This window comes from Puma concolor, chromosome A2, assembly GCF_028749965.1.
Source record: "Puma concolor isolate L17-30 chromosome A2, mPumCon1.1.hap2, whole genome shotgun sequence".
NCBI classification, from domain to species: domain Eukaryota; kingdom Metazoa; phylum Chordata; class Mammalia; order Carnivora; family Felidae; genus Puma; species Puma concolor.
Genome location: NC_141668.1, coordinates 83,166,225 through 83,191,805, shown reverse-complemented (window position 1 = coordinate 83,191,805; position 25,581 = coordinate 83,166,225). Strand labels below are relative to the sequence as shown.

Below are 25,581 nucleotides of genomic sequence, written 5' to 3'. Positions count from 1 at the left end.
CCCTGAATCATAATGTTTAAATCCTACGTGAAACCGTTGCATCAAGACTAGAAGACGTGATTGTTTTATCTAATGCTTAGAAACCAACACACAGAGTCAAAAAAATTGAAGAAACAGAGAAATGTGTTCCAAAAAAGAGAACTAGATAAAATTTCAGAAAAGGACCTTAATGAAATGGAGGAAAGTTATTTATTTAAAAAGTTCAAAATAATGATGTTCAATGAAGTTAGGAGAACAATACATGAACAAAGTGAAAATTTCAACAAACAGAATATATAACAAAGTATCAAAGAGAAATCAGAGAACTAAAGAATAAAATATATGAACTGCAAAATTCATAGAAGGGTTTACTATCAGACCAGAGAAGTAGAGAAAAGATGGGTTAACTTGAAAACAGGGCAGTAAAAGTCACCTGAGAGGAGCAATGAGAAAAAAGAATGAAAAAGAGTGAAAATAGATTAAAGGATTCATGAGATACCATCAAAATGAAAGTCAACCTATAGAATAGGAAAGACTATTTACAAATCACATTCCTGATAAGGGGTTAATATAAAAACATAAAAACTCATATATATAGAACTCATACAACTTAGCAGCAAACAAATAAACAATCTGATTTAAAAATATGCAGAGAAACTAAGTAGACATTTTTTCCAAAAAGATATACAAATGGCCAAAAGGTACTTGAAAGGGTGCTCAACATCATGAATCATCTGGGAAATGCAAATCAAAACCAAAATGAGATAATACCACACATCTGGCAGAATAGCTATCATCAAAAAAACAAGAGATAACAAGTGTTGACAAAGATGTGGAGAAAAGAGAACCCTGGTGTACTTGCTCAAGGGAATGTAAATTGGTGACAGTCACTATAGAAAACTGTATGGAGTTTCCCCAAATATTAAAAATAGAATTATCCTATGATCCAGTGATCCCAGTTCTAAGTATATATCGGAAGGATATGAAATGGGCTATCAAAGAGATATCTGTATTCATGTTCATTATAGCACTATTCACAATAGCCAAGATATGAAAACAACTTAAGTATTTAGTGACAGATGACTGGATAAAGAAGATGTGAGATACACACACACACATACATACACACGCGCGCGCACACACACACACACAAACACACGGAATATTATTCAGCCTTGAGAATAAAGAAAATCCTGCCATTTGGGACAATGGGGATAGACCCTGAGGACATTAAGCTCAGTGAAATAAACCAGACAAACAAAGACAAATATCGCACAGTATCACATATACGTGTGAGAAAAAAATTCAAACTTATAGAAACAGAGAGTGGAAAAGTGGTTGCCAGGGGCTCTGAGATGGAAAAGTTCTGAAGATCTAATATAAAACATTGTGACTATGGTTTTAACACTATACTGTACAAGTGAAATTTACTAAGAGAGAAGAAGTTAAGTGTTTTTACACACCAAAATATAAATACCTGAGGTGATGGATGTCTTAACTAGATGGGGGGGGGGGGATCTTTTCACAATATATACGTAAATCAAATCACCACAGTGTGCACTTTAAATATCTCACAAATTTATAAGTCCATGGTACATCAAAAAAGTTGAAATAAAACACAAATAAAATAAGCTGTGTATAAAATAAAATGAGCATATTAAGGAAAAATCTTTATATTTGGATTTAAATTTAAAGTTTAAATCTAGTTTAACCTTTATCGGTTTATTAACATGTTACATTAAAAGTTCTGGTATTTTAAAGTATTAAAAAGAAAGTTATTATTTTCATTTTAAAATGTTATATGAAAATATTGTATTACAATTATTAGACCATTAAGTTTAGACAAAATTAAAATCCTTGGTTCATTTTGACAAAACCACATACTACATCTAAGCAACAAGGAAAAGCAAAATCTTGTAAGTGAACACACTATCTTATTAATAGTAGTCTTTAAATCAACGGAGTTTAATTATTCACAATAAAGTTATCACAGGATAATGATGTATTGCAATTTAGTCATCCCATTCATTGGGCTGAAGAAGAAGAAAGATTATCTATATAAATATTAGTGTTAATGAAGTACTAAGGATAATGGAAAAGTTTCCAAAGGATAGTTTAATCGACTCTATTTTTATAGTTTACACATTAATTATACTCCTGAGTGAGGCTATGAAAGTTTATTTTTATATTCTTTCACCTGCTAATTTCTGTTATAAATTATCTATGTAAATATTTAGGAAAATAAACTAACATATTAAAAACACAGTAATTTCCCTTTTGTGTCTTACCAAATGCTACATTAATGAACTTATACTTGAGTCTAAAGACCTAAAGAATATTTCATTACTTCACCATTTTCCTTTATCTTTACTAATTTTTGTACTTTATGAGAAAAACATTCCTACAAATACAACACATATAAATTGCCTTAACAGCAATCCCTACTTGACTGTGTCCAGCAGCATCAAAATGGAAGCACCACATTAATACAAAATCTAATCTGACTCTAAACCTCAGTCTACAAATTACAAACTCAACTATTCCCATTAGCTTTTTCTAACACAGCCAATTGTTGTATAGTATCCTTTTTTCTAGTTTTAAATATATATCCTTTACATATATGAAAGATTCAAAGAGAACATTCTTTGTCACATTTCCATCAACAAAAGTTCACATTTGTCTTTTCTAATGTAATGTGAGTTAATATTAAGATAAAAATGTTACACAAAGCAAGTATAAAAGGCTATTCATACTCACATCACAGTAGAGGAGATGGGCCCCCCCATTGAATTGCCCCATGACTGAAATGGCCATTGTCATGGGACATAACAAAGACACACACACACACACACACACACACACACACACACACACACAATGTTCCATATATATATACACACATGTACATATAAAACATTATATATATGCAAAAAAGTCACAAATAAATATCAAAAGATATCGGCAGTCTGGCTTTGTTTAACATCTTTCAAATAAAAGATATTTTGTATACTGATTTTATTAAGGATACATAGGGTTTCCTCTTCCTGAAATACTTCAAAAATAATGTCCACCAAGAAAATTTCCCAGGACTGCCACACTACAAAAATCATGTTTTGTTCATTCAATAACACGTGGATTGTTTTCTTTATTTTAGCTTATATAAGGCAAATGCAAAATTATAATCATAAAAGTAAAATCTGAGGGGGTTTGCATGATACTTCCATAAAAGGAAATAAAAAAACTTAGTTCATTTAGCAGTACTTCCAAAATGAAGTAATTATTTGATATGAAATTGGATGTTACAAAATTAGAAGATTGGGTCAATTTATAGATATGGCCTTAATGCTTACTTGTTTAGATACTGATCTTAGGATGACAGCCTAGGACTGGGAGCGGGGTCATTTACTATGTATGTTAAAGAAAATTGTTGTATTGGGAGACACTCATGTAACCCTATCACTATTGGTGGAAATAAAATAGTTTAAACTCATAATACTGTAATGCTATGATGACCTTTCCAAAATAAGTGCCAGTTTTATTTAATAAAAGGTAAGTAGGAAGAAGAATACTATTGTAATTAAATACTTATGAATAAGTGTTCCTTCTGTACTTCTGGAGATACTATAAGATTGTGGAAGACATATTCTATCTTGACTCCCAATAAGTCACTTTGAATGTAGGAGGAACATGTGACTTGGTTCTAACCAGTAGGAGCTGACGAAGGTAATGCGATAGTCACTACCATGATTTTATTCCCTTAGCCCATTAAGACGACAGTTTTCTGCTGGCCCTGAAGAAGGAACCTGCCATGTGTGAGAGGGTAACAGAGGGAACCACAGGGCAAGATGCTCAAGAGTCTCTAGTTGCTGAGAGTGGCTTGGCTGACAGCCAGGGAGCAAAGGGGAGCCTAGTCCCATAACGGGAGAAACTGAATTGTGCCAATAACTGCGCTCGCTGGCTTGAAAGACTATCCCCAAGTTCCAGAACAGAATGCATCTTGCCAACACGTAGACTGCAGCATTCTGAGATCCTGACCAGAGATTCCAGTTAAGCTGTGCCTGGATGTCTTGACCCAAGAAAACTGTGAGATACTAAATGTGTGCTGTTTTTTTTTTTTTTTTTTTTTTCAACGTTTATTTACTTTTGGGACAGAGAGAGACCGAGCATGAACGGGGGAGGGGCAGAGAGAGAGAGGGAGACACAGAATCGGAAACAGGCTCCAGGCTCTGAGCCATCAGCCCAGAGCCCGACGCGGGGCTCGAACTCACGGAGTGCGAGATCGTGACCTGGCTGAAGTCGGACGCCCAACCGACTGCGCCACCCAGGCGCCCCATGTGTGCTGTTTTAAGTCATTAAATTTGTGGTAATTTGTTACATGTCAATAGAAAATACAAAGATAAAAGTGGTTTTCTGTGCACACAATATATATGGACATTATCCTGGTAGCAAAACTTGGGAGACATTTGTGCTTATAGTAGTTACCACAGTGACTGAGCAATAACAGAAGGTAGGAATGAAAGGGAAGATAGGGCAAAAAATCACCTTTTTTTCCTGCATAAACAGAGGAAGAGCTCAGTTCTGCAAATCTTAGATTCTGGTGTAGAATGTGTAGTAAGCATACAGTATCTAGGCAACACTCAATATATAACTGAATGAATATTGAATGGATAAATACTAAAATACACATTTTTCCCCAAGTCAGTCTAATGCATCAATGATAAGAGTGTTAACAACAATATAATTGTATTCTATTCTATTCTTAGAAAATGCCTTAAAATTACATCATCCCAGTGGATCTTAAAATAAAAAGAAAAAAACAAAGCCCCCTCTGTTTATACATGAGGAAAATGAGGCTTTGCCAGGCTGAATGCTCATGGCAACACCTGGTAATATGGAAAAGCTAGAAGGAAGTCCAAGTAAGTGACCAGCAACGCATCTCCTGCCTGGTTAGCACCTGGTTTAGAATCAGAAGGGATGGATTTGAGAGCAGCACACCCAACACCTCTTTACCCTGTTCAGTTGTAGAGAGGAGAGTGATGGGAAGGATTGCAATTAGGCTTTTAAGAGAAGAAACCATCAGGATAGAGGAAATGTGTTGGGAACCAACATTTCTCAGTCAAGACTAAGGAGAGGAAATGTTTTGGCTTAGGTGGCCACAGATGATAGCATACCATTTAATCTGTAGCTGGGATTGATTAAATTGATCACTTGATGTTTTGTTTCGTCTACGATAATTTTTATTTTTCTACTGATGCATAAAAGTTGATGCCATGCTTATATCTTTATCATATATCACAAAGATGAAATTGTTACTTTTTTAGCATTACAGTTTTTTTTTTTTTTTTAATTTTTTTTTTCAACGTTTATTTATTTTTGGGACAGAGAGAGACAGAGCATGAACGGGGGAGGGGCAGAGAGAGAGGAAGACACAGAATCGGAAACAGGCTCCAGGCTCTGAGCCATCAGCCCAGAGCCTGACGCGGGGCTCGAACTCACGGACCGCGAGATCGTGACCTGGCTGAAGTCGGACGCTTAACCGACTGCGCCACCCAGGCGCCCCAGCATTACAGTTTTAATAATGTTTGTATTTTCACATCTATATACAAATATGAACTGCATATACTGCTGTTAAATGAATAAGTACTTGGATTAACACTCCTATCTTGCTATGCAACTCTATAAAGAACAAAGTTCCTACAAGCCTGGTAGCATAATAATTGTTATAATTACTACTATTTGGGGGAAGAACTGAGAAACTGATTAGGTGAGAAAAGTTCTGAATTTGATGAGTCACTTTAGACATATAAATAAAATCTAGGTGTCCAGAGTATTATTTCGCTATAGTCTAAACCTGTTCTCATCCAAATCAATTTGCTATTGGTGAAGAAAATGTTCGAGGTAGTTCAACAGCTTCTATTTTCCAGTATCTATCAGGAGATACTTTCCATTAAAGAGTGAAATAATACAATTTGTTTGGTTATTTTCATTTCTCTATTTTAAACATTGTTACTACTACCTGGAAAGGACAAGGAATGTTACACGTTGCTAGGTGACCAGCTATGAACAGTCCAACATTCCAGTGAGATTGTGCTTTAAACAAAAAGAGAGCTGCTCTTATTTTCAGCCAATGTTCTACTACATCAGATATGTTGAACTTTTAACTATCAGATGTCTCAAAATATATGACTTTGAAGTGATGAATTCTGTTTGGTTTCTGTATGCCATGCCGATATTGTTTTATATTTAATACATTATTTGATTATTCTCAAACTCTTTAGTATCATCTTCAGAGATAGAGGCAAATAGAAACAACTAACATTTCAAGAATTTTGTCTATGTGTCTTACACTTTTTTTATATTAAAAATTATTTCTGGGGTGCCTGGGTGGCTCAGTCAGTTAAGTGTCAGAATTGGTCTCAGGTCATGATCTCAAGATTCACAAGTTTGAGGCCCGCGTTAGGCTCTGTGCTGATAGCTCAGAGTCTGGAGCCTACTTCAGGTTTTGTGTCTCCCTCTCTCCGCCCCTCTCCTGCTCATGTTCTGTCTCTGTCTCCCAAAAATAAATAAAAACATTTAAAAAGAAAAAAAAAAAAAAAAGAAAATATTTCCACCACTTTTTATGTTATGTACTATCCATAACGTTTCAGGACAACGAAGCTAAGATGAAGGAAATTTAGACACTTACCTAGGTTGTCCAGCATGTAAAGAACTTAAGATTGGAGCCTATTTTTTTTCCCATGACTATTTCTACATCTTTGTTCTTTCTATATACTTTTTCTCATTACTCTATTTGTCAAGAAGATATTCCAGGAGATCAGTATAAATCCTTATTCTTTTCAATGAATCTCATTTCTTATTGCCCAATTTTCCATGGCCAATTCATACATTTTGGATTTACAACCTTAAATTTCACATTAACATTACCATTTGTCCTCCTCTCCTGGAGGTTAAATATCTGGAATGTCTTCACACTCACCTCATGGCATCAATCATTAATGCCTTTAAACTTAATCTTATTAAAGATGCATAGAAATTGTGCTAACCTATCTCCAGTTAGAAGCAAAGTACTTCCTTAGCAAGAACAGAATTGCACAAGCAATATTTATCCTTATAGATATCAGGAGGAGTGATTATTTTCATGTGGAACTGGCCTTGAAAAGAAGCATTCCTTTGTTACTGGGAAAATGAATGCAAGCTTTCATTAAAATTTACCAGAAAGAAATTGTGATTTTAGAAGAGATTCCAGCTGATCTACATTTCACTTCTATAAGTTTATACTCAGTTTATCCCTAAAAATAATTTGAGAGGCTTACAATGAGAAACTGTATCATATATAATTGCACTCTTAAAATGAGAAACTGTGTCATATATAACTATACTCTTAAAATGAGAATAAAAGTGAGGAAATTCTCCTGAATTGGAAAGGAGACATTTCTGTGTCAAGGCCCACCTTGTAGAATCTGTTCAAGTTCCAGCAGTTAGGATGGAACATACATGTTCTTGGAGTGACAGTTACACTTTCTCTTGTAACTCTCGTCTCTGTAATCCACTATTATTTGAAAAAAACATAAAATTAAGTTTAACTAGCTGTGTTGGCTTTTAAAGCTATTCTTAAACACTTCTGATCAGCTTTTTAAAATGTTAGGCCAAAAAATCTCTTCCAGTAAGTATTAACAAAGGGGAGGCGAGGAAGGAACTCTATGGCAGGGATAGGGCAGAGTCCCTGATTTCTCATTACAATCAGTTGTCAATATTCTTGAGGAACAAAGCAAGGATGTCTGCTCTCACTATTCTGTTCAACACTGTACACAAAGTTTTAGCAAGTGCAATAAAGAAAAAAAATCAATTAACTATTCTAGTTGGGAAAGGAAGAAATAAAGCTGTCTTTATTTGCAGATGACATGAACTTGCATCCTCAGAAAATCTCAAGGATTCCACACAAGAAAACTAATAGAACTAAAAACAACATTAGTGAGATTATAAGATAAAAGGTCAATATACAAAAATAAATTGTATTTCTATAAAACTGCAATGAATAGTCCAAAATTGAAATTAAGAAATAACACCATTTATAAGAGCAACAAAAACAATAAAATAATTGGGACATATTCAACAAAAGAAATGCTAGTCTTCTACACCGAAAACTATAAAACTTTACTGAAAAATATTAGAGGAGATCCAAGTAAATGAAGAAATATTACATGTTCATGGATGAAATGGCTCAATGAAATATATAGCAGTTCTCTCCAAATTGATCTATAATTTCAGTGCAACCCCTATCATAATCCCAGCAGGCTGATACTAAAATATTATTAAAATTAAAAAGATCTACAATAGCCAAAACAATTTTGAAAAGGGGGACTTATATTACCAGAGTCCAAAACTTAATAAAACACAGTAATAAACAATAAAGTATACTAGTGGTGAAATAACAGTTAGTCACATAGTCAAAGAGAATAGAACTGAGAAACCAAAAATAAATCCTGGTATTAATGGTGATTGTTTTTGACAAAATGTGCCAAAGCTATTCAATGGGGGGATTTTCTTTAAGGTACTTACACAAATAGATATCCATTTATGCTTCAAAAAAAAAAAAAAAAAAAAGAACGTGGACTTCTGCCTCACACCATATACCAAAATCAACACAAAATAGGTCATAAAGCTAAATGTATAATGCTTCTGGTATAAAAAAATAAGAGAAAAATCTTTGTGACCTTGGGATAGTTCTTAATACTCTGTCAAGAGCTCAGCCTGGTCGGTACAGGAAAAAACATATTGATAAATTTAATTCCACTAAAATGGAATTCATAAAATATATAAAGAATTCATACAACTCAGTAAGAAGACAAACAACCCAAATGAGTACAGTATGTGAACAGACATTTCACCAAAGAAGAGACAGGCATTGTTTATAACCACCTGAAATATGCTCAATACCACAGGTCATTAGGAAATCGGAAGTTAAAACAAAGAGTTCTTATCCACACCCACCCCGAAAGGTAAACATTATCAAGTGTTGGCAATGACATGGAGAACGTGGAACCCTCAGATGTTGCTGGCAAGAACATAGTATGGTACATTCATTTTGGAAAACGATTTGCCAGTTTCTTGAATAGTTAAAAAGAAACTTACCATAGAACCCAACAATTCCTCTTCTAGGAAACCATTAAAAAAATATCATATGGTTAAACTCAAACTTGTATGCAAATATTTGAAACTGGGAAAAATTCAATGGATAAAAAAAAAAGGGAGAATATCCAAACAATGCAATGCTATTTAGCTATAGAAAGATCAAACGACTGATACATGTGATAAAATAGATAAACTGCAAAATGTTGGTAAGTGAAAGGAGCCAGACACCAAAACTGCATAGTATATGATTCAATTTACATGAAATGCCCAGAAAGGGCAAACTTAGATACTGAATGTAAATCTCCTGCCTGTGGCTGGAGCGTTGAAGGTGGATATTGCTAGCCGGCTCAAGGGAACTTTTTGTAATGACTGAAATGTTCTAACACAAGACTGTGGTGACGGTCACAACACTCCCGAAATACACTAAAAGTAATTGATTTGTACACTTGTGCATTTGTACACTTACAAATGTGTACACACTTACAATGTGTACACTTACATAAATTATGCCTTATTAAAGCGTTTAAATAATAATAAAAAAGCTATCCATATTTGGTATTGCTACCATCTCAGATCCAAGGAGACCTGTTACATTTGTCTCTTGTTTCTAAAAGCTCATAAAGATGGTAGACTAACGAAGAATAGAAGATGAGCCACGATTTTCACTGAAGATACTGCTGTCTTTTGAACCTAAACATATTTAGTGTTCTTCACTAGTACACTTGCTAATTAGTCTTTCTAGCCGTGCAGATGTAGCCAATCCATTATGGAACTATACATAAGCAAATTATCTTTTTTGAAATCAGAAGAATTTCTTTGGCTTGTTTGAAACAGCTGTGTTTCTAGAGCCATAAGATGGCTTTAAATAAAAAAGACAGACTCATTTCTTTAGCGTTACATTTTCTCCTTTTTTTTCCTGATAATTTCTAAGAGAAGGGGAAATAACATTTGTTGAGTGTATAGTAAGTACAGGATTTTGTGCTGGGTTCATTTGAAATTATGTGAGACACATAGAGTTGGTCTTATTTTACAGATGAGCAAATTTATTCTCAAAATTTAAATAAGCAATAGAGTTGAACTCTAACTCAGGTCTTTCTTCTAAAATTCACTATCTATTCTCTTCATTTTGTTGCCTTGTGTTTGGCTGAATAAAGACTTTCAAAACCATTATACAGTTGTTGATCAGCACCTATATCTTTGAAGTTTACAGTTAATAAAGGATCTATTTTCTAAAAATTACAGATCATTTAATAGAAGATTGTATGCATGTATTTCTCTGTGCAAACATCACAAAAATATAAATAATGATGCATATATATACATGTGTGGACACACATATATGTATGTATAGGTATGAACAATAAAAGTTTTATAAATTCCATGACTTTGTCTCAGTTGTTCCTAAAATTCTATTGTAATAATTACTTGCATTTCAGATTTTACTACCAAATTATGAGAACATTTTAGATAATAGTCTGTGTTGTATTCATTCTATTACCCTTGCAATGAACACAATGTAAATCACACCAGGGGTGTTCTATCAGTAAATATTAACAAATAACTAAAAGTGTATCTAACATGAGATATAAAAACATTTTCAAAATGTTTTATGTTGCATGAGTTTTTATAGGAAGAACAAAAACTTATTTATAATATTTTAAAATCTATATAAATATCGTTAGAGTAATGGTTCTCAAACATTTTGGTTTTAATGAGCCATTTATACTCTTTGATATTACTGAGGACCTCAAAGAGATTTTGGTCCTATAAATTCCAGCTCTATATATTTTCTGTTTTATAAATTAAAAGTGAGAGTTTAAAACATTAATGAATGTAAACTAATAAACTCATTCTATGTTAAAATAATGACATTTTTGGTAAAAAATGACTGTATTTTAAAAATGGGACACTTAAGAGATGGGTGGTATTGCTTTACATTATTACAAATATGCCTAATATTGAGCTAACTGGAATACAGGTAAATTCTCATATTTGCTCTGTATATGGTCTGTTGTGATGCACACATCATGTAACCTCTAGAAAAAACTCTACTGCATATTCACAAGGAAATGAGAGTGCAAAGGCAAGTGTTTCTCAGAATTTACTATGAAAATAGTTTTGACTTTGTGGATTTCATGAAAGAATCTTGGGAACCATGAGAGTTTCCTGCTCATACTTTGGGAAACACACGGGAGAAACAATGAAAAAAAACAAAACAAAACAAAACAAAACAAAAAACCCCATACACTTTCTATTCTGGTCTCCTATTTTGACGTTATTTTTTATTACAAAAAATAAAAATATATTTTCTCTTTTTATGAGGTATACCTGTTTTGTATAATTCTTATAAAATATTTTAATGCTACTTCCAGTTAGAATGGTTTATTAAACTCTTATAGAAGATACACAGTACTTCTACTTTCAATGAGTTTCTATAACCAAGATGAAAATGCACTCATGGCCATTTGGCCCTCTGTTAGGGAGAACAGATACACTACTGTTCTCTTCACTCTTTTCTTGCTTACAACCTCATCTTATTTATAAAGGCATTTAAATTGTTAGTTTAGATAGCTTTTTCACCACTGATGAAGCTACTGGCCATTGCTCTTTTTCTCTAAATATGAAAAACAAACAGAAACTTAACATTTTTTTTTATTATGGAAAACTGCATGCACATAAAACAAATACTGGAGGCCAATAATAAAACCCAGGGTGGTCAGTCTTCTAGCTCCAACCATTACCAAACCACAGTCAATATTTTTCATCTATTCTTTCATCATTCTCCATGCAACTAATTTTGAAAGAAATCCCAAATATTGTTTCTTCTGGAGACATTTTAGTATGTATCTCAAAAAAAATATGCCCTTAACATTAACGTAAAAATGGTACAACATAGCTAAAAAATGACAGCAAATCCTTAATATCACCAAAGGCTTAGTCAAGCAAAACAGGCTTTTGGTTGAGTGGCAAACAGCAAGCAGAGAGATTAGCCTCTCTGACTGGCACAAATGCTCTGCCTAAGGGCTTGCCTGCCACTGGCTTAGACCTTCTGGGCATTGTTTGCTAAAGAAGTCATTTCTCACTCCAGCTGTACATATACCTGTACTTAAATCCCTTTGAGGTACTGAGGACTTACTTAAAAACAAAACGAGTTGTTTCAGAACATTTAATTTACTATGAGATCATTCTATCCAAGGACACGTGGAAAATATATTCAGTAGTAATTAATGCAGGGAAATAGAATGGGGAAAATATTTTTCCTTTCGTATTAGGTAAATATCAAAAGGAAAAGGCGCATGCAGAGAGACGATACACTATACTAGTAAGTGTATTGTTCAAAACAATGATTCTTGCTTCTCATTTCTTAAAATCTATATACAGAGGAAACCGAATTTAGCTTTCAGACTAGAATATTTACAACGAGATATCAACCGTTATTATTTCTTTTTTATATTTAAAGCTTTTTTTCCTACTTGTGGTAAAGGAAAGCAAATTAAAACAATGAGTTACAAAAGACAAATACTAAGGTTGAGGGAATGATTAATACAGCATAAAAGTAAGAATATGGCTAGAAAAAAGATACATTGATATAGAGTTTTGATGATTTAGTAAACCAGTTTGAAGATTTCTGTTGCTGGCAGTGGAAAAAATTTTGGCATTGCTGGGAAGCACTATGTTGTTTTGCTCTATGAGCTGGAGGGAACTGAAATAGTCTGCAGAAGTAACTATTCCATAGAGTTATTCCACAGTAATTATTCCAATCCACAGAGCCCATGGATTTTAAAACTCACCCTTGGGACTTTCATCACTACTTAAAATACTGTGTGTATGCAGTGAAACTATGGAAGTTTAAATTATCTGTCTCTGATAGGAGAAAAATTACCAACATTAAAAGGAAACAACATTAGATTCCTAATCGATTCATTCTCTATGAAAATAAAGAGAGTAAAGTTGCTCCAAGTAAAACCTGTTCCACATCCACATGCTCCATGGTCTAAAATGTGCAAGGAACAATAGCAAGTGAACTGATAAAAAAATACCTGTTTTTGTCCTTTTTTATATCAGTCCTTAAAGAGAAAAAAAAAACCCTCCAGCACATATACCATGTTAGATATATCACCTATACATATACTTATATATATGTATATATGAACATCTATATTTATGAATATTTTGTTGATGTACAGTGTCTATATACACAAGGAATATACTTGAGGGAGAATATAGGTACTGTTCATCTTTCAAAAAGTCATTAACTTTGACAGAATTTATATTTAGTCTCAAAGATTTAAACAAAAATTTTAAATTTGTGACATAAAACTTCCATCATCTTTCAGAAGCATCTAGGTCATGAAACACGAATGCAAAACTACCACACCGGGGGAGATGAAGGAAGCATGACAACTAAAGGCAATTTGGAATCTGGATTGGATCTTGGACCAGAAAAAAAGAAAAAAAAAAAAAAAAGAATTTAGTGGGTCAGAAGGGAAACTCAAAAACTAGATAAGGCTTGTAGATATTTTAATAGCATCATATTAATGTTAACTTTCTGGTTTCGATATCTTATTGTGATTAGGTAGATGTTAACATTAGGGAAACTAGGTAAAGGACGGGCAGAAGAAGTGACTGTAATATTTTCTGGGGGGCCCAGGATTTTGTAGGAATCTAACATTATTTCAAAATAAAAACCTTTAGAAATGTGTCCTAAGCCTTGGTTTACATAAGAACACGAACAAGCAAACAAACAAAAACTCAGGAAATTGATAATGTTCAAAGTGACAAGGCAGAGGGGGATTTATTCCTTAGAAGAATCAGAGGCAGTTCCCTATTTCCTGTAAAAGAATGTTTTACAGTTCTAAAACCAGTCACCATTTTGCTCAATAGGGAAATAATCATGGAGTATTATAATGCCATGTATGTTTTGAAAATGCAATTAATGAAAAAAAATGACCTAAAGACGTACCAATCAGTAACGTGTCATATTAATGACTGTGCCGTTACAATCTTTTATGTTCAAGTGCATAGTCTGCTTAGTTTTGGAAATTCTCCCAAAACACAATCTTTGACATAAAAAGCAGTGTCTTCTAAAATTTGGGAAGCCATCTAAGCTGAAATCCAAATACATGCCCCAGTCTCATATTAAAATAAAAAAGTAGGTCATTTGATTTCCCTTACCTGAAACCGTGTGATCCTTAGAGTCTCTTGTTATTTTTATCCTTGCGTGAGGAAAGATGTAGTGCACAGTCTTCCCGTTCATCTGTATAATCTAAGACATATATGTGATAAGGTGAAAAATCAATGTTTAAAGACAAAGTGTAATATACAGGATTAGACTTGGTTTTTAAGTGTGTTGGTTTAGTTAATAAAAGATTTCATTATCTGTTTCCCCTTGGCAAAATGAGATTTCTGAAACCAAACAAATTAGTGATTGCAAACTTGTGTTTTCTGTTTTATGGAACTTGGCTTCTAAATGAGATTTGTGAAATAATGAAAGATAAAAACAGTGAAATATTTGCTCATATCTGCCTTAATAGGATTTTATTAGGATGAAATCTTCTATCACCTTGGAAAAATGTGAATGAAATTACAAACAAAATTAAGTCTACTAAAGAAGTTTAAGAAGTGCCTGAGTGGCTCAGTTAAGCTTCTGACTCTTGATCTCATGGATCGATTCATGAGATGAGTCCCACGTGGGGCTCTGAACTGACAGCACGGAGCCTGCTTGGGATTCTCACTCTCCTCTCTCTGCACCAACCCCCAACCCTCTTCCCTGGCTGAGCACACACATGTACTCTCTCAAAATTAACAAATAAACATTAACAAAAAAAGAAGAAGTGTGTGAGAGTACTGAACCAAAATATTAAATAGAATTTAGAACTCAAGAGAGGTTGACTTTGTGAGGAAGGGTCTTTGAATACTCGAGTGGTTTTAATGTGTAAATCCAGATGTAAGAATGTTAGAATTCTATCGCTAGAATTTTACATATTAAAAGTAACATATGCATTGAAAAACTGCAAGGTTAAATTATAGCCTTTTGCTTTTATTCTCTTTAGGAAAGAATAAGCTTAATCAGGTTTCTGATGAACAGAAAACATTCCCCAAACAACAGCAGAATCCTGTGGAGTCCAGGAATAGTATATGATTTCTTCAAAGTAAAACTGAAATGTTGTCTGCAAGATTATAAACCTATTATGGTAAGTATAATCAGTTAACCTAAGTAATGCATACTAGCATAACTTTGTAAACTAATGAAAACCTTATTTATTGGGGGAACTGGGTGGCTCAGTCACTTAAGCAACAGTCCTTGATTTTGGCTCTGGTCATGATCTCATCGTTCCTGAGAGGGAGTTCCATGTCGGGTTCTGTGCTGACAGCAGGAACCTGCTTGGGACTCTCTCTCCTCTTTCTCTGTCCCTTCCCCTGCTCATGTGCTCGCTCTCTCTCTCTTTCTCTAAGAATAAATTAAAAACATTTAAAAAAGAAAACCTCATTTATTTTCATGGAAAAAAGAGTCTATACATTTTCCTTTTTTCTTCCTGTCTTGTTTCCTCTGTGTCAGTGTCTGTCTACCTCTCTCTCCTTTCTTCTTCACTCTTAACTTCTCTCCTCTGCCTTTCTTACTCCCCCCACCCTTCATCTTTTCTCTTTCTACTTCTGTTCTTTCACTTCCCTCAATCCACATTTAAAGATCTTCATTTTTTTTTTACTAAAAATTAAACCATGTGCATTGAAAATTCTACAACTATTAGATATACATGAATCTTGGTTTGATACTGTAGATAAGCAAAACTGGTATTATTTCACTTTATTTTAAATTTCTTTAATTTCATGTTTTATTTAGCAACCATCTTAAAAAGTCACGTTTTCCACTTGGTCAAAAATAAAGTAGGAAGACACATTTTCACCTTTTGTTACTCTTTCCAAATCTCTAGACTAGGGAGAGTTGGATGTAATCTCAATGCATTTCTTGCACAGCTAGGAGACAGGTAGGATTTTCCAAAATTTTCCCCAGAATTTTATCAGCTAACAATGATCACCTTCTAAATTGTACCTATGATGATGTTAGTAGAGGGGATGTTAGCATCTTCATTTCTATAAAATGTTGCTTTCAGAACATCTCCTAACACCTCATATAGTTTCAGAGACTGTCTCTAACAGCACCACAAACTCACTTAATAAATCAAAAACATAAAACTGCCATAATTATGATCAATGTGACCAAAAATGTGTAGAAAAGCAGTGGTATCTATCTCCCATGTATGAACTAGTTGAATCTTAGCTTTTCCCTAAGCACTGCAGGTGAGTGTTCAGAGTTCCCCAGGAGATGGAGTTTCAGGGCACATGTTGCTTCTGTCAAATAGGAGTAGGAGCAAGATGTGAAGCACTGCCCACACCTCTCCCTCAGAGTCTGGTCTCTGGCCTTGTCTTTTGGTGATTCTGCACTGAAAGAACTATCATCTTTATGCCTCCCAGCAAAAGGATAATTCTTCCTTCCTACACATATTCTCATGAATAACTGAGCCTTCAAACTTATGAAATGACAACACTTGCATTAACATATCTGCTATTCACAGAGACATTCATCCTTTCCCTCTCTTAAGCACCATGCATGCGAGCTGCAGGGATGAAAGCATCCTTCTTGTGTTCCAAGGACTGTGCTAGGCCCTGTGGTGTATGGAATCGAGAGCCCCTGCTCTCTGGGAGCTCTCAGCCTGTGACATAATGCCTGCAAAACCATTGGAGCACAAGGGAAGAACACTTGCCCCAATTTGTGAGGTGGTGGTGGTGTGAGAGAAGTCTTCTTATAAGACAGGACATGGAGACCTAACTGATGAGTAGAGTTCGACAAGGAAGGAGAAGAGATAGAGTACTCAGGGAGAGGGAACAAGACATCCAAAGGCCCCGAATGTAAGGGAGGGTGGCTTCCGCAGAAGAGTTTAATGTACCTCAATATTGCAGTTGCATGAGGACTGCAGAAGACACGTGTATTAGTGCAGAACGTGGAGGCAGCTGGCATTAGTCAGGAAGTGCTGACCTTTATACTCACCCTGTGAGGGCTATTAGCCCTATTTTGAGATGAGGTAAAGAAGGAAAATCCATATTTGTTTCCTTTCAAAGTGTATATGTGTGTATATATATATATATATATATGTATATATATATATGTATATGTATGTATATATATATATACACACACAAAGTATATATATTTATATATATATATTCAAAGTATATATATTTACATATATATACAAAGTATATATATATTTACATATATATACAAAGTATATATATATATTTATATATATTCAAAGTATATATATATATATTTAAATATATATATATTTAAATAATCATATGATTTTGAGTTTAATAAACATTCAGAAAAAGTTTTCTGGGTGTCTCTTGAATTTTTACATAAGATATTTTTAAAAAAGCAGAAAAATTCATTTTGCACTAGTCAGTCTGGGTTTATTACTTCGCCTCCAGAGCATTTTATGGGTATAGATTCTTGTTATGCATACGTTGCCAAATACAAGCATTCAGCTTTATTAGTACCAAGAGCTCAATATTACCTTTTTATGATTACAGATGCAAACAAATGAATAAAATGAGAATGCCATTGGGTTATTCTCTCTAGACCAAAATACAGTTATGGTGACTTAATGACAAAGAGTATTTGAAGATAAATATTAAAGCCAAAACACATTAATTTTGTACTTTATGCAAATGTAATCGAAGCATATGTTGTGTTCTATGTAACTTCTGTGGAGAAAAAACTATAAGGAAATCAAAGCAATTAGTGTCACACTATTTGTTACTTTGTTACATACTTGTTACTTGTTTGGAGGAGGTTGAAGATTATAATCTGGAAAAGGCACAAAATGGTATCTGGGGGGCAGACAACTTTCCCTTCCTTGGTCTGTATATTGATTATATGGCTGTGCACTTTATAAATAGTTTATAATTCTGTATATTTGCGGTTTTGGTAACTACATATGTAGGTTTTCATTTGTATGTTAGACATCAAAATTAAAAAATGCAATAAACTGGGGTGCCTTGGTGGCTGAGTCAGTTAAGCATCCAACTCTTGATTTCGGCCAACGTCATGATCTCACAGTTCATGAGTTTGAGCCCCATGTCTGGCTCTGTACTGACGGTGCAGAGCCTGCTTGGGATTCTCTCTCCATTTCTCTCTGCCCCTACCCTGCCCATGCTCTCTCTCCCTCTCTTGTGCTCTCTCTCTCTTTCAAAATAATGAAATAAATTTTTAAAAATGTAATAAATCTATAAATGTAAAAAAATAACTTTTAACAAAAAAATACACATTACTTTATTACATTTACCTATAAATAATTCTAACAAAGACCCTCACATTTTCTACTTTATAAAAAACAGTAAGAAATTCATGAAATGATTCTTAAATATACTCTCTCTGCTTAATTTTGGCATTGTATGGGTTTATAAATATATTTTGTTTAAACAGAATGCATTATGTCCTCAGTGCATTTAAATCATAAATAGGCAGATGTTAGTAACAGAAAATTAAAATTAAACAGTACTACTAGGGTTATTAATGTTTCATCTACATACAATAGACTTGAGGTGGACATAGATTACGTTAAAATGTATACTCCAAGAATATTGGTTGAATAAATTAGTTGGGCAAGACTATTCGAAGCATTCATGGAAATAGTAGTGTTGGGAAATAATTATATAGAAGTTATTTTCTAGCTCTGTAGTTTATATATTTCATCTTATTAAGATTTCTTTAAAGGATTTGTGCTTTCAGTGATCTGATGTAGGTTTGCGGGAAATACTAAACTTCAAAGAAACAAATGAGACAGGGAAGATATAAAAAGTAAGTCATTATAAGAGAGAAACTCATAGTAAAATATATTCAAGAAGTTAGTTTCAGCTGACAGATTATTTTCATAACTGCAGATAAAAAGAGTTAAGTTTATATGTCATAAACATGTTCAGAATGAGTTTATTAATTTTTCTTGCTCTCCAACCTGTTCTATTTGGTGAGATTGAACTCCAGCTATATATACAATTTTAATAATAACAAGGTAAGCTAAGAAAAGTATACGTCAATTACCTGATACATTTTAATGAAGTAGAAAGAAATGGAAGTATATAGACATGTATATAGAGGTAAACACAATCCTAACACAAAACCTTTCTTAAAAATATTTATTTACATACTTATTTATTTACAGTAAGTGTGTTCCTTAATGCCCTTATCCTGTTTGACCCATCAACTCATCCATGGTTACCAGAGGAGAGGTGGGTGAGAGATGGATCTAAGCCAAATCTTATCAAAGATATCAGAAACAGTAAAAGAATATTTATAATATAGAAAGAAGAATCCCAAGATTTCTAGAAAATATATATAAAACCAAACAGAACAAAATTTGGAGATCCAGAAGTCCTATCTAGCAGCAAGAAATTTATCCATGAAAACTGAAATTGCTTTGGAAGAAGTAAAATTTGAGTATAGATATTATCTTTTCAATAGTACGTATATGGGCAAAGTCATCTTTTTTATACTTTAATGTAACAAACATTGAAGTAAGGTACAGTAAGTTCATATGGTTTACCTTTGCCATTCAAAATAATTGTCTTCTATATCAAAGAATCACTAATCTGACAAGATGGTTTAGGAATTAATAATGTATATGAAATAAGTCAACTGGTTCTTCTGTGGGTATTTCAATGATTATGGGTACACAGTCTGAAAATATCTGTCTCTTAAGGGAATCGATTTAAAACCATTGGGCTTAACACAGGAGTCTCCTTCAATTTATCCAAATGTTGATCTCCTAAGTGTCTCTCAAAATTCATACAAACATCACCTCATTGGTTCTAAAGTGAATATGGCCATGCATTTTGGTATCATATTTATCTAATGGTGAAGTTTATCTCTAAGTTTAATTCCATCTATAAATAGATATTAATGAATATTATCTACTTTATGCGTTTTTCTGATGATAAAATACAAAGATAATATAAAACAAATATGTCCATATAATAGACTCTAAAATATAAATTCTCCTCTTTCCTAAGTGAAGCTTTCCCTGTCCCAGCTGACCTGGTTTGGTCCACTCCCTTAATTGCTATATTTCTTAACACCTGAACACACTGTTATTGGAAAGCACTGAAATTATCCACACAAATTTTACCCATATTCCGTAAGTTCTTTAGGAGCTACATGTATTCTCCTTGTATACCAGTGTTGGGTAGGTTGTACAAACTTAATTATCTTTTGGAGGATTGAATCACTTAAATTGCCCAGTCACTGCTGCAAAGTCAATGGGTGATTCAATAAGGTACTTAGTACTTTAAGTTACTGGAAAAACAATTTTTTTTATGAAGACTGACCGAAGTCCCACGCATTTTAGGATAAATGATACTGAGACCATTCTAGGATGATTGCTTGATTGATTGATGGCATATTTTTTTTTTTTTTAATTGCAGTGGGGGATAAATCTAAAAGAGATTGCTCAATACAGAACTTACTTGCTCTTGATGTTGACTAAGTGGTCTAGAGTGGACCAATCTTTCTGGCAGTTTGCGATCCAGACCATGTCCATTTTCCAAACGAGACTCCCTGGGTTTGTCAAACCAATCTGTTTCTTCACGACGCAGATGATAGGCTTTGGAGACCAAGGAAATATCAAACATTGCAACCACAACTAATACAGATGATAGAGGACAGAAGATGCTCTGAAGTACCAACATGCTCCAGACTTGTTAGCCATTCATGCATTTCAAATACAACTCCCAGTAGGATGAGAAAAATCATTTCCAACACTATGATAAAAATTTTGTACCATGGAGTAACTTAGAAAAAAAATAATGTACACACCTGTTCAAACTCTCAGAGGAAAATAAAATAAAATTTTAAATGAGAAGAAATTTTGATAGTGACTGAATCAGTGAACAAGTGAGTATGCCTCAGAAGTGATTTTATTCAACCTCAACCCTTTAGTTTCTACTTTCTCACCTCTCCCCCACTACCTCCACCTATCGCTAACATCTAAGGAAAATGTCTTCCTTCAGTACAGAAGATTCTGTCACTTTCCCACTATTGTATCAACCACTACTATGTGGCTTCTGGCTTTGAAAACCAAGCGAATGTTTTTGAAAACATGGTATTTCTATGACATTCAATAAATAAATGAAACATTTATTTCTAAGAGGATCCCAGACACTACTGTTAGGAACATGTGTGCCATACTCACCTGGTAGCCTACTATTAAAATATATTTACAATTTTTTATTAAAATTAAATAATTATTTTCCATGCAGTCACAGATTTAGGAATTCGACTGAAGAGCTGATTGACTGCTTTCTATATTTATAATGTGGCAAAACTTGACATCTTAAAATACTTTTTGAAATGCAACCACATTTAAGTACATAATTATTTTAAATTTTTCAGCCCATTCAGTTCTTGGTAATTCCACGGTCTTTTAAAGCTATTATTTGGTGCCCCCAAGTCCCATTTTACCTAATACATAGAATCTGACTTCATTTAAAGTTTTATTCTTTGCAAAAAGATCCCTACTTTGTAAAAGGGTATCTGGAAATACACTGTTGTTTCCTAAATGGCAGATGGAACAGTCTTTCTCAAGTTCTCGCGCTGAAAGATTCGTTGATGGTGCTATAAACTTAGGCTTTCTATAAATTCTAGCATCTACAATGCTGTACTTTTGAGTTCTCCCAACTCCTCATAGTTTCCTTTTTCTGTCTACATCCTTGATTGTCCTCTCTTCAAAAACTTCTCAACACTTTTTTTTCCCCCAATTTCCATTACATCTTTGCTGGTAGGATTGGCAACCCAATAGCATATATACCACTACTCACCTCCAGACCTCCTGTGATCGGGGTCCCGTGGTCACCTCCTGTGATTAACCATAGCATTTACCCTCAATAAGTATGATGACTGATGATGTGTCATAATTTAGTCAGTCTTCAATTTGAGGAAATCCAATGTTACATACCTGGTATGTGGCTGTATATGTGCTTGTCTGATCTCTAATAGGAGGTTCTAAGCTGCTTGAGGATAAGGCTTTTTCTCTTTTCCCCTCTCTCAACACTAAAACAATGCCTTCTAAATGCCATAAAATACAACACGTGTTTGGGAGATGAATTAAATAGAAATATTAATCATCAACTAAAGAAAGAAGTTAAATGTCCTAATTATTATACAAACATTAAAAAATAAATATTAATTTGGCCCTTGAGCTTCATTAGCAGTTATACAAACTTTACTCACAAATTCCTTGATAATACTATGGTTTTTAATAGTTTTAATTTTACACTAAAAAACTAAACTTATGAAAAAAATATTTAATATAAGAGTCATTTGATAAGCAAATACCAAACAAAATTATAAGTTAATCATTGGTCTCTATACACTAGATTATCCCCAACCACACTAATAGTTATCTTATCTTACTTCTTACATATTCCTATATATTTCTCATGAAAAAAATCTAGCTGATTTTAATAAATGAGTATCTTAGATGATGTAGTATACGATTTCACTTGAATATATAACTTCATTAATTGTATTTGAGACACAATCCTTTAAATCATGTTTCCTTGACTATGTCTATGCCAATAAAGCAGAATCTCAACCTGATTCAAATTTTGTCAATTTATTTCTGATTACCTACTTTGGTTGTCTACTGTTCCTTACACTGACTCAATATGTAACTAAGTTGGGATATCTGTCATACTTTGCATGACAATTTATAGATCAATCAAGTGCAACCAAAGAAATGAACCTACTTTTAAATTGTATTTTTTCTTCATAATTTATAGCTAATTGGACATAAATGCTAGTTGTTTCCAACTCCAATCGTCTGATCTTCCATGGTAGATCTGCACTTTAAAAATTAAATTTTATAAAAAGTAATTTCCAAATGAATTTAAATAATTTGCTACAAATTAATATCTCCTTGTTTTCAACTGATGATATTTTCTTGCAATCTTAAATGTAAACTAAAAGTAAGCTATTTGGGGGTCTAGCATTATTCACAGCCAACCGTTATATGAATAGTTCAATTATATTCAGTATCAAACATAGGTTAAAAAAAACATTTTTAAAAGACACTTATATTAATGCTTTATTATTTATTTTTGGCTTGGAGTATACTTTGAAAGAATGTTTTCATGAAAATATCTGTATTGTAGAGATAAATATACTTGACTGCTTTGAGCTTAGCTTCCCTCCAAATCCGCTCCAAAGCAAAGGCAATTGTGCCCTGCACATAATCAACCACGCACACACGTCAAACTGTGGACTTCAAGCTAATGGCCTTACATATTAAGCAACGCAAATGATGCTTATCTAGATTTTATCTCAAGTGAGCTACTTCAAAATTAACCAAAGTCATATAAAACACATTTGAAAAAATATTCTTAGAGTCTATAACCTAGAGTTTAATTGAATTCAAGGAAAGCACACAACAATTTGAAATCAATTAAATTTGCTTTTGTCTACTCAATACTAAACAGCCTGTTAGAATGAATGTTAACACTTCTCAAAGTGATCTTCGCATCATTGAATTACAGATATAGCATATGTTTGGTAAAAATTTATTTAAAAATCCCTGATATTTCATTAGTTCACAAATGAGTTATGTAATTAGGAAAAATATTCTCTAATTTTTCCCTTACCCAAGGAATCCAAGATTTCAAAAGAAAAGCTGGTCATCACTTTACCAGAAGAAGAGTTAATATGTTCATGTGATTTAAAAAGCAAAGAAAATAACTAACATTTTAAAACATACAATTTTCAAAGATAATCACTATAATTCACACACATAATGTTACATATGTAATTCAATTTGTTATAGTTGTCCTTTATCTAATTCTGTATAAGCATGTTCTTTCTAACTAAATTTCTTGTCTTATTTTTAAATACATTTTAGTTTAGTTGTGTAATTTCATTGACATTTAATTTTAATTATTTCTTTGATATCATCTTATACATTTCCTAATTTTGTATGCAGCATGATGTCTCATCATCTACTTTATGAAGATAATGTTTTTCATACAGCCCTTGATGACTATGAGTATATATCATCCAAACATATAAATGTGAAATAAAACATTTGGTTATTTTTATAGGGTTGTATGTAAACAAGCACATTTTGGAACATCTAGATACACTTACATGTCTGGCACTATGTTGACAAAACTCCATGATGAATAAATGAACTTGTCAAATCCTGTCAAATATATGCTCAATGTACACACGCAGCCTTACGTGTTTAGTTATGCTGTAAACCTGTTGGAATTTTTGTTTTATCTTGTTATTTTACCAATATGTTTATTGAAGAATCTTCATATTCTTCTGCACAATTGTTTTATATGCATATAACGTGTGTAAAATGTGGACTGTCAGAAAAGTAGCGAAAGAAACTGTTTCCACATAATATCATAACCTTGTTTAACTAGAGAGAGTCAAACAATTGACTAAACAAAAAATATACGAAGAGTGTGCTTTATTTAATTGAATAATTATCAATAAAAATGGTCAATCCAATAGCCTGTAGAGAAGAAAATAAGTCAGAAAGTAACTAGTCTGTTGGAATTTCACTAAGAGGAGTCTGTCCACTTTCAGATTCAGTCATTTAATCTTTTTAAATCTAGATTTGAATTTCTAAAATCGTATCAGTGTCTAGATAACAGAAGTAGAAAGAAAAATCTTTTCATGAACACTTATTTTCCTGTGAGTCTTTGCTGAAAATGTCAGGTTTAAAAGATGAGATGTTCATGTTAGCTTAGTGCTCTACAGTCTTCAAAGGCATGAAATAATAATGCTTTTATTTGATGAGAAATGTCTTATTTTCAGGACTCAAATCATACCTACGTTCAAATGTAAACTATAGAGGAGGGAGAAAAAAGAACCGAAAGTCATGAGTCCTCTTGGCATGGAAAGGACACTTTGTATTCCTGTAAGTCTCCTCCCTTGTCACAAACTTAGTGTACAAATATTTTATTCTAAATCTAAATAATGTTTCCTGCATACTGCTATGATTATTTATTGTTAATATCATATTTAGTGCTAAGTTTTCTAGTTATGTAATGCAAAATGCACAAACTTGTCAATTACGATATTCATAGTGAGAGAAATAAAATATGAATCTTTTATTTAAGGAGAATTATAAAATTTACATTATGTTAATATCAGGTCCTTAGCCAACGAGTCTCAAAAAGAGAACATTCTCTGAATTAATAAACAATGATATCACAAAAATAACATAAGTACTTTTCTATTACAAAGTCTAGCAGAATAGTACTTAATAGCTCTAAATCTTAATACTTCCACAAACTGAAATAAACTGACCAGTATATTTAGAAATGCATTTTTTTAAAAAATAAAAGAAACATACAATGAAAAACTTTCCAGCTATGGAATTAAGGGATGACCATATTTTATTGACACAA

The 25,581-nt window shown here is 33.1% G+C and overlaps 1 protein-coding gene across 10 annotated transcripts in view; it reads right to left on the bottom strand.

Annotated features, from left to right (window-relative positions):
• The window catches only part of PCLO (piccolo presynaptic cytomatrix protein), a 426,447-nt gene that overhangs the window by 127,323 nt on the left and 273,543 nt on the right, over nt 1-25,581 (bottom strand). For all 10 annotated transcript variants that reach the window (XR_015248050.1, XR_015248051.1, XM_086696804.1 and 7 more), the window contains exons 8-9: nt 20,635-20,771; nt 14,287-14,377 (exon numbers count right to left, since the gene is read on the bottom strand). Coding sequence is in view for 8 of the 10 variants with exons in the window: in XM_086696804.1 (XP_086552930.1) it covers nt 14,287-14,377; nt 20,635-20,771 (228 nt within the window). In the remaining 2 variants the exon portion in view is untranslated. The remainder of the gene's footprint in view (nt 1-14,286; nt 14,378-20,634; nt 20,772-25,581) is intronic.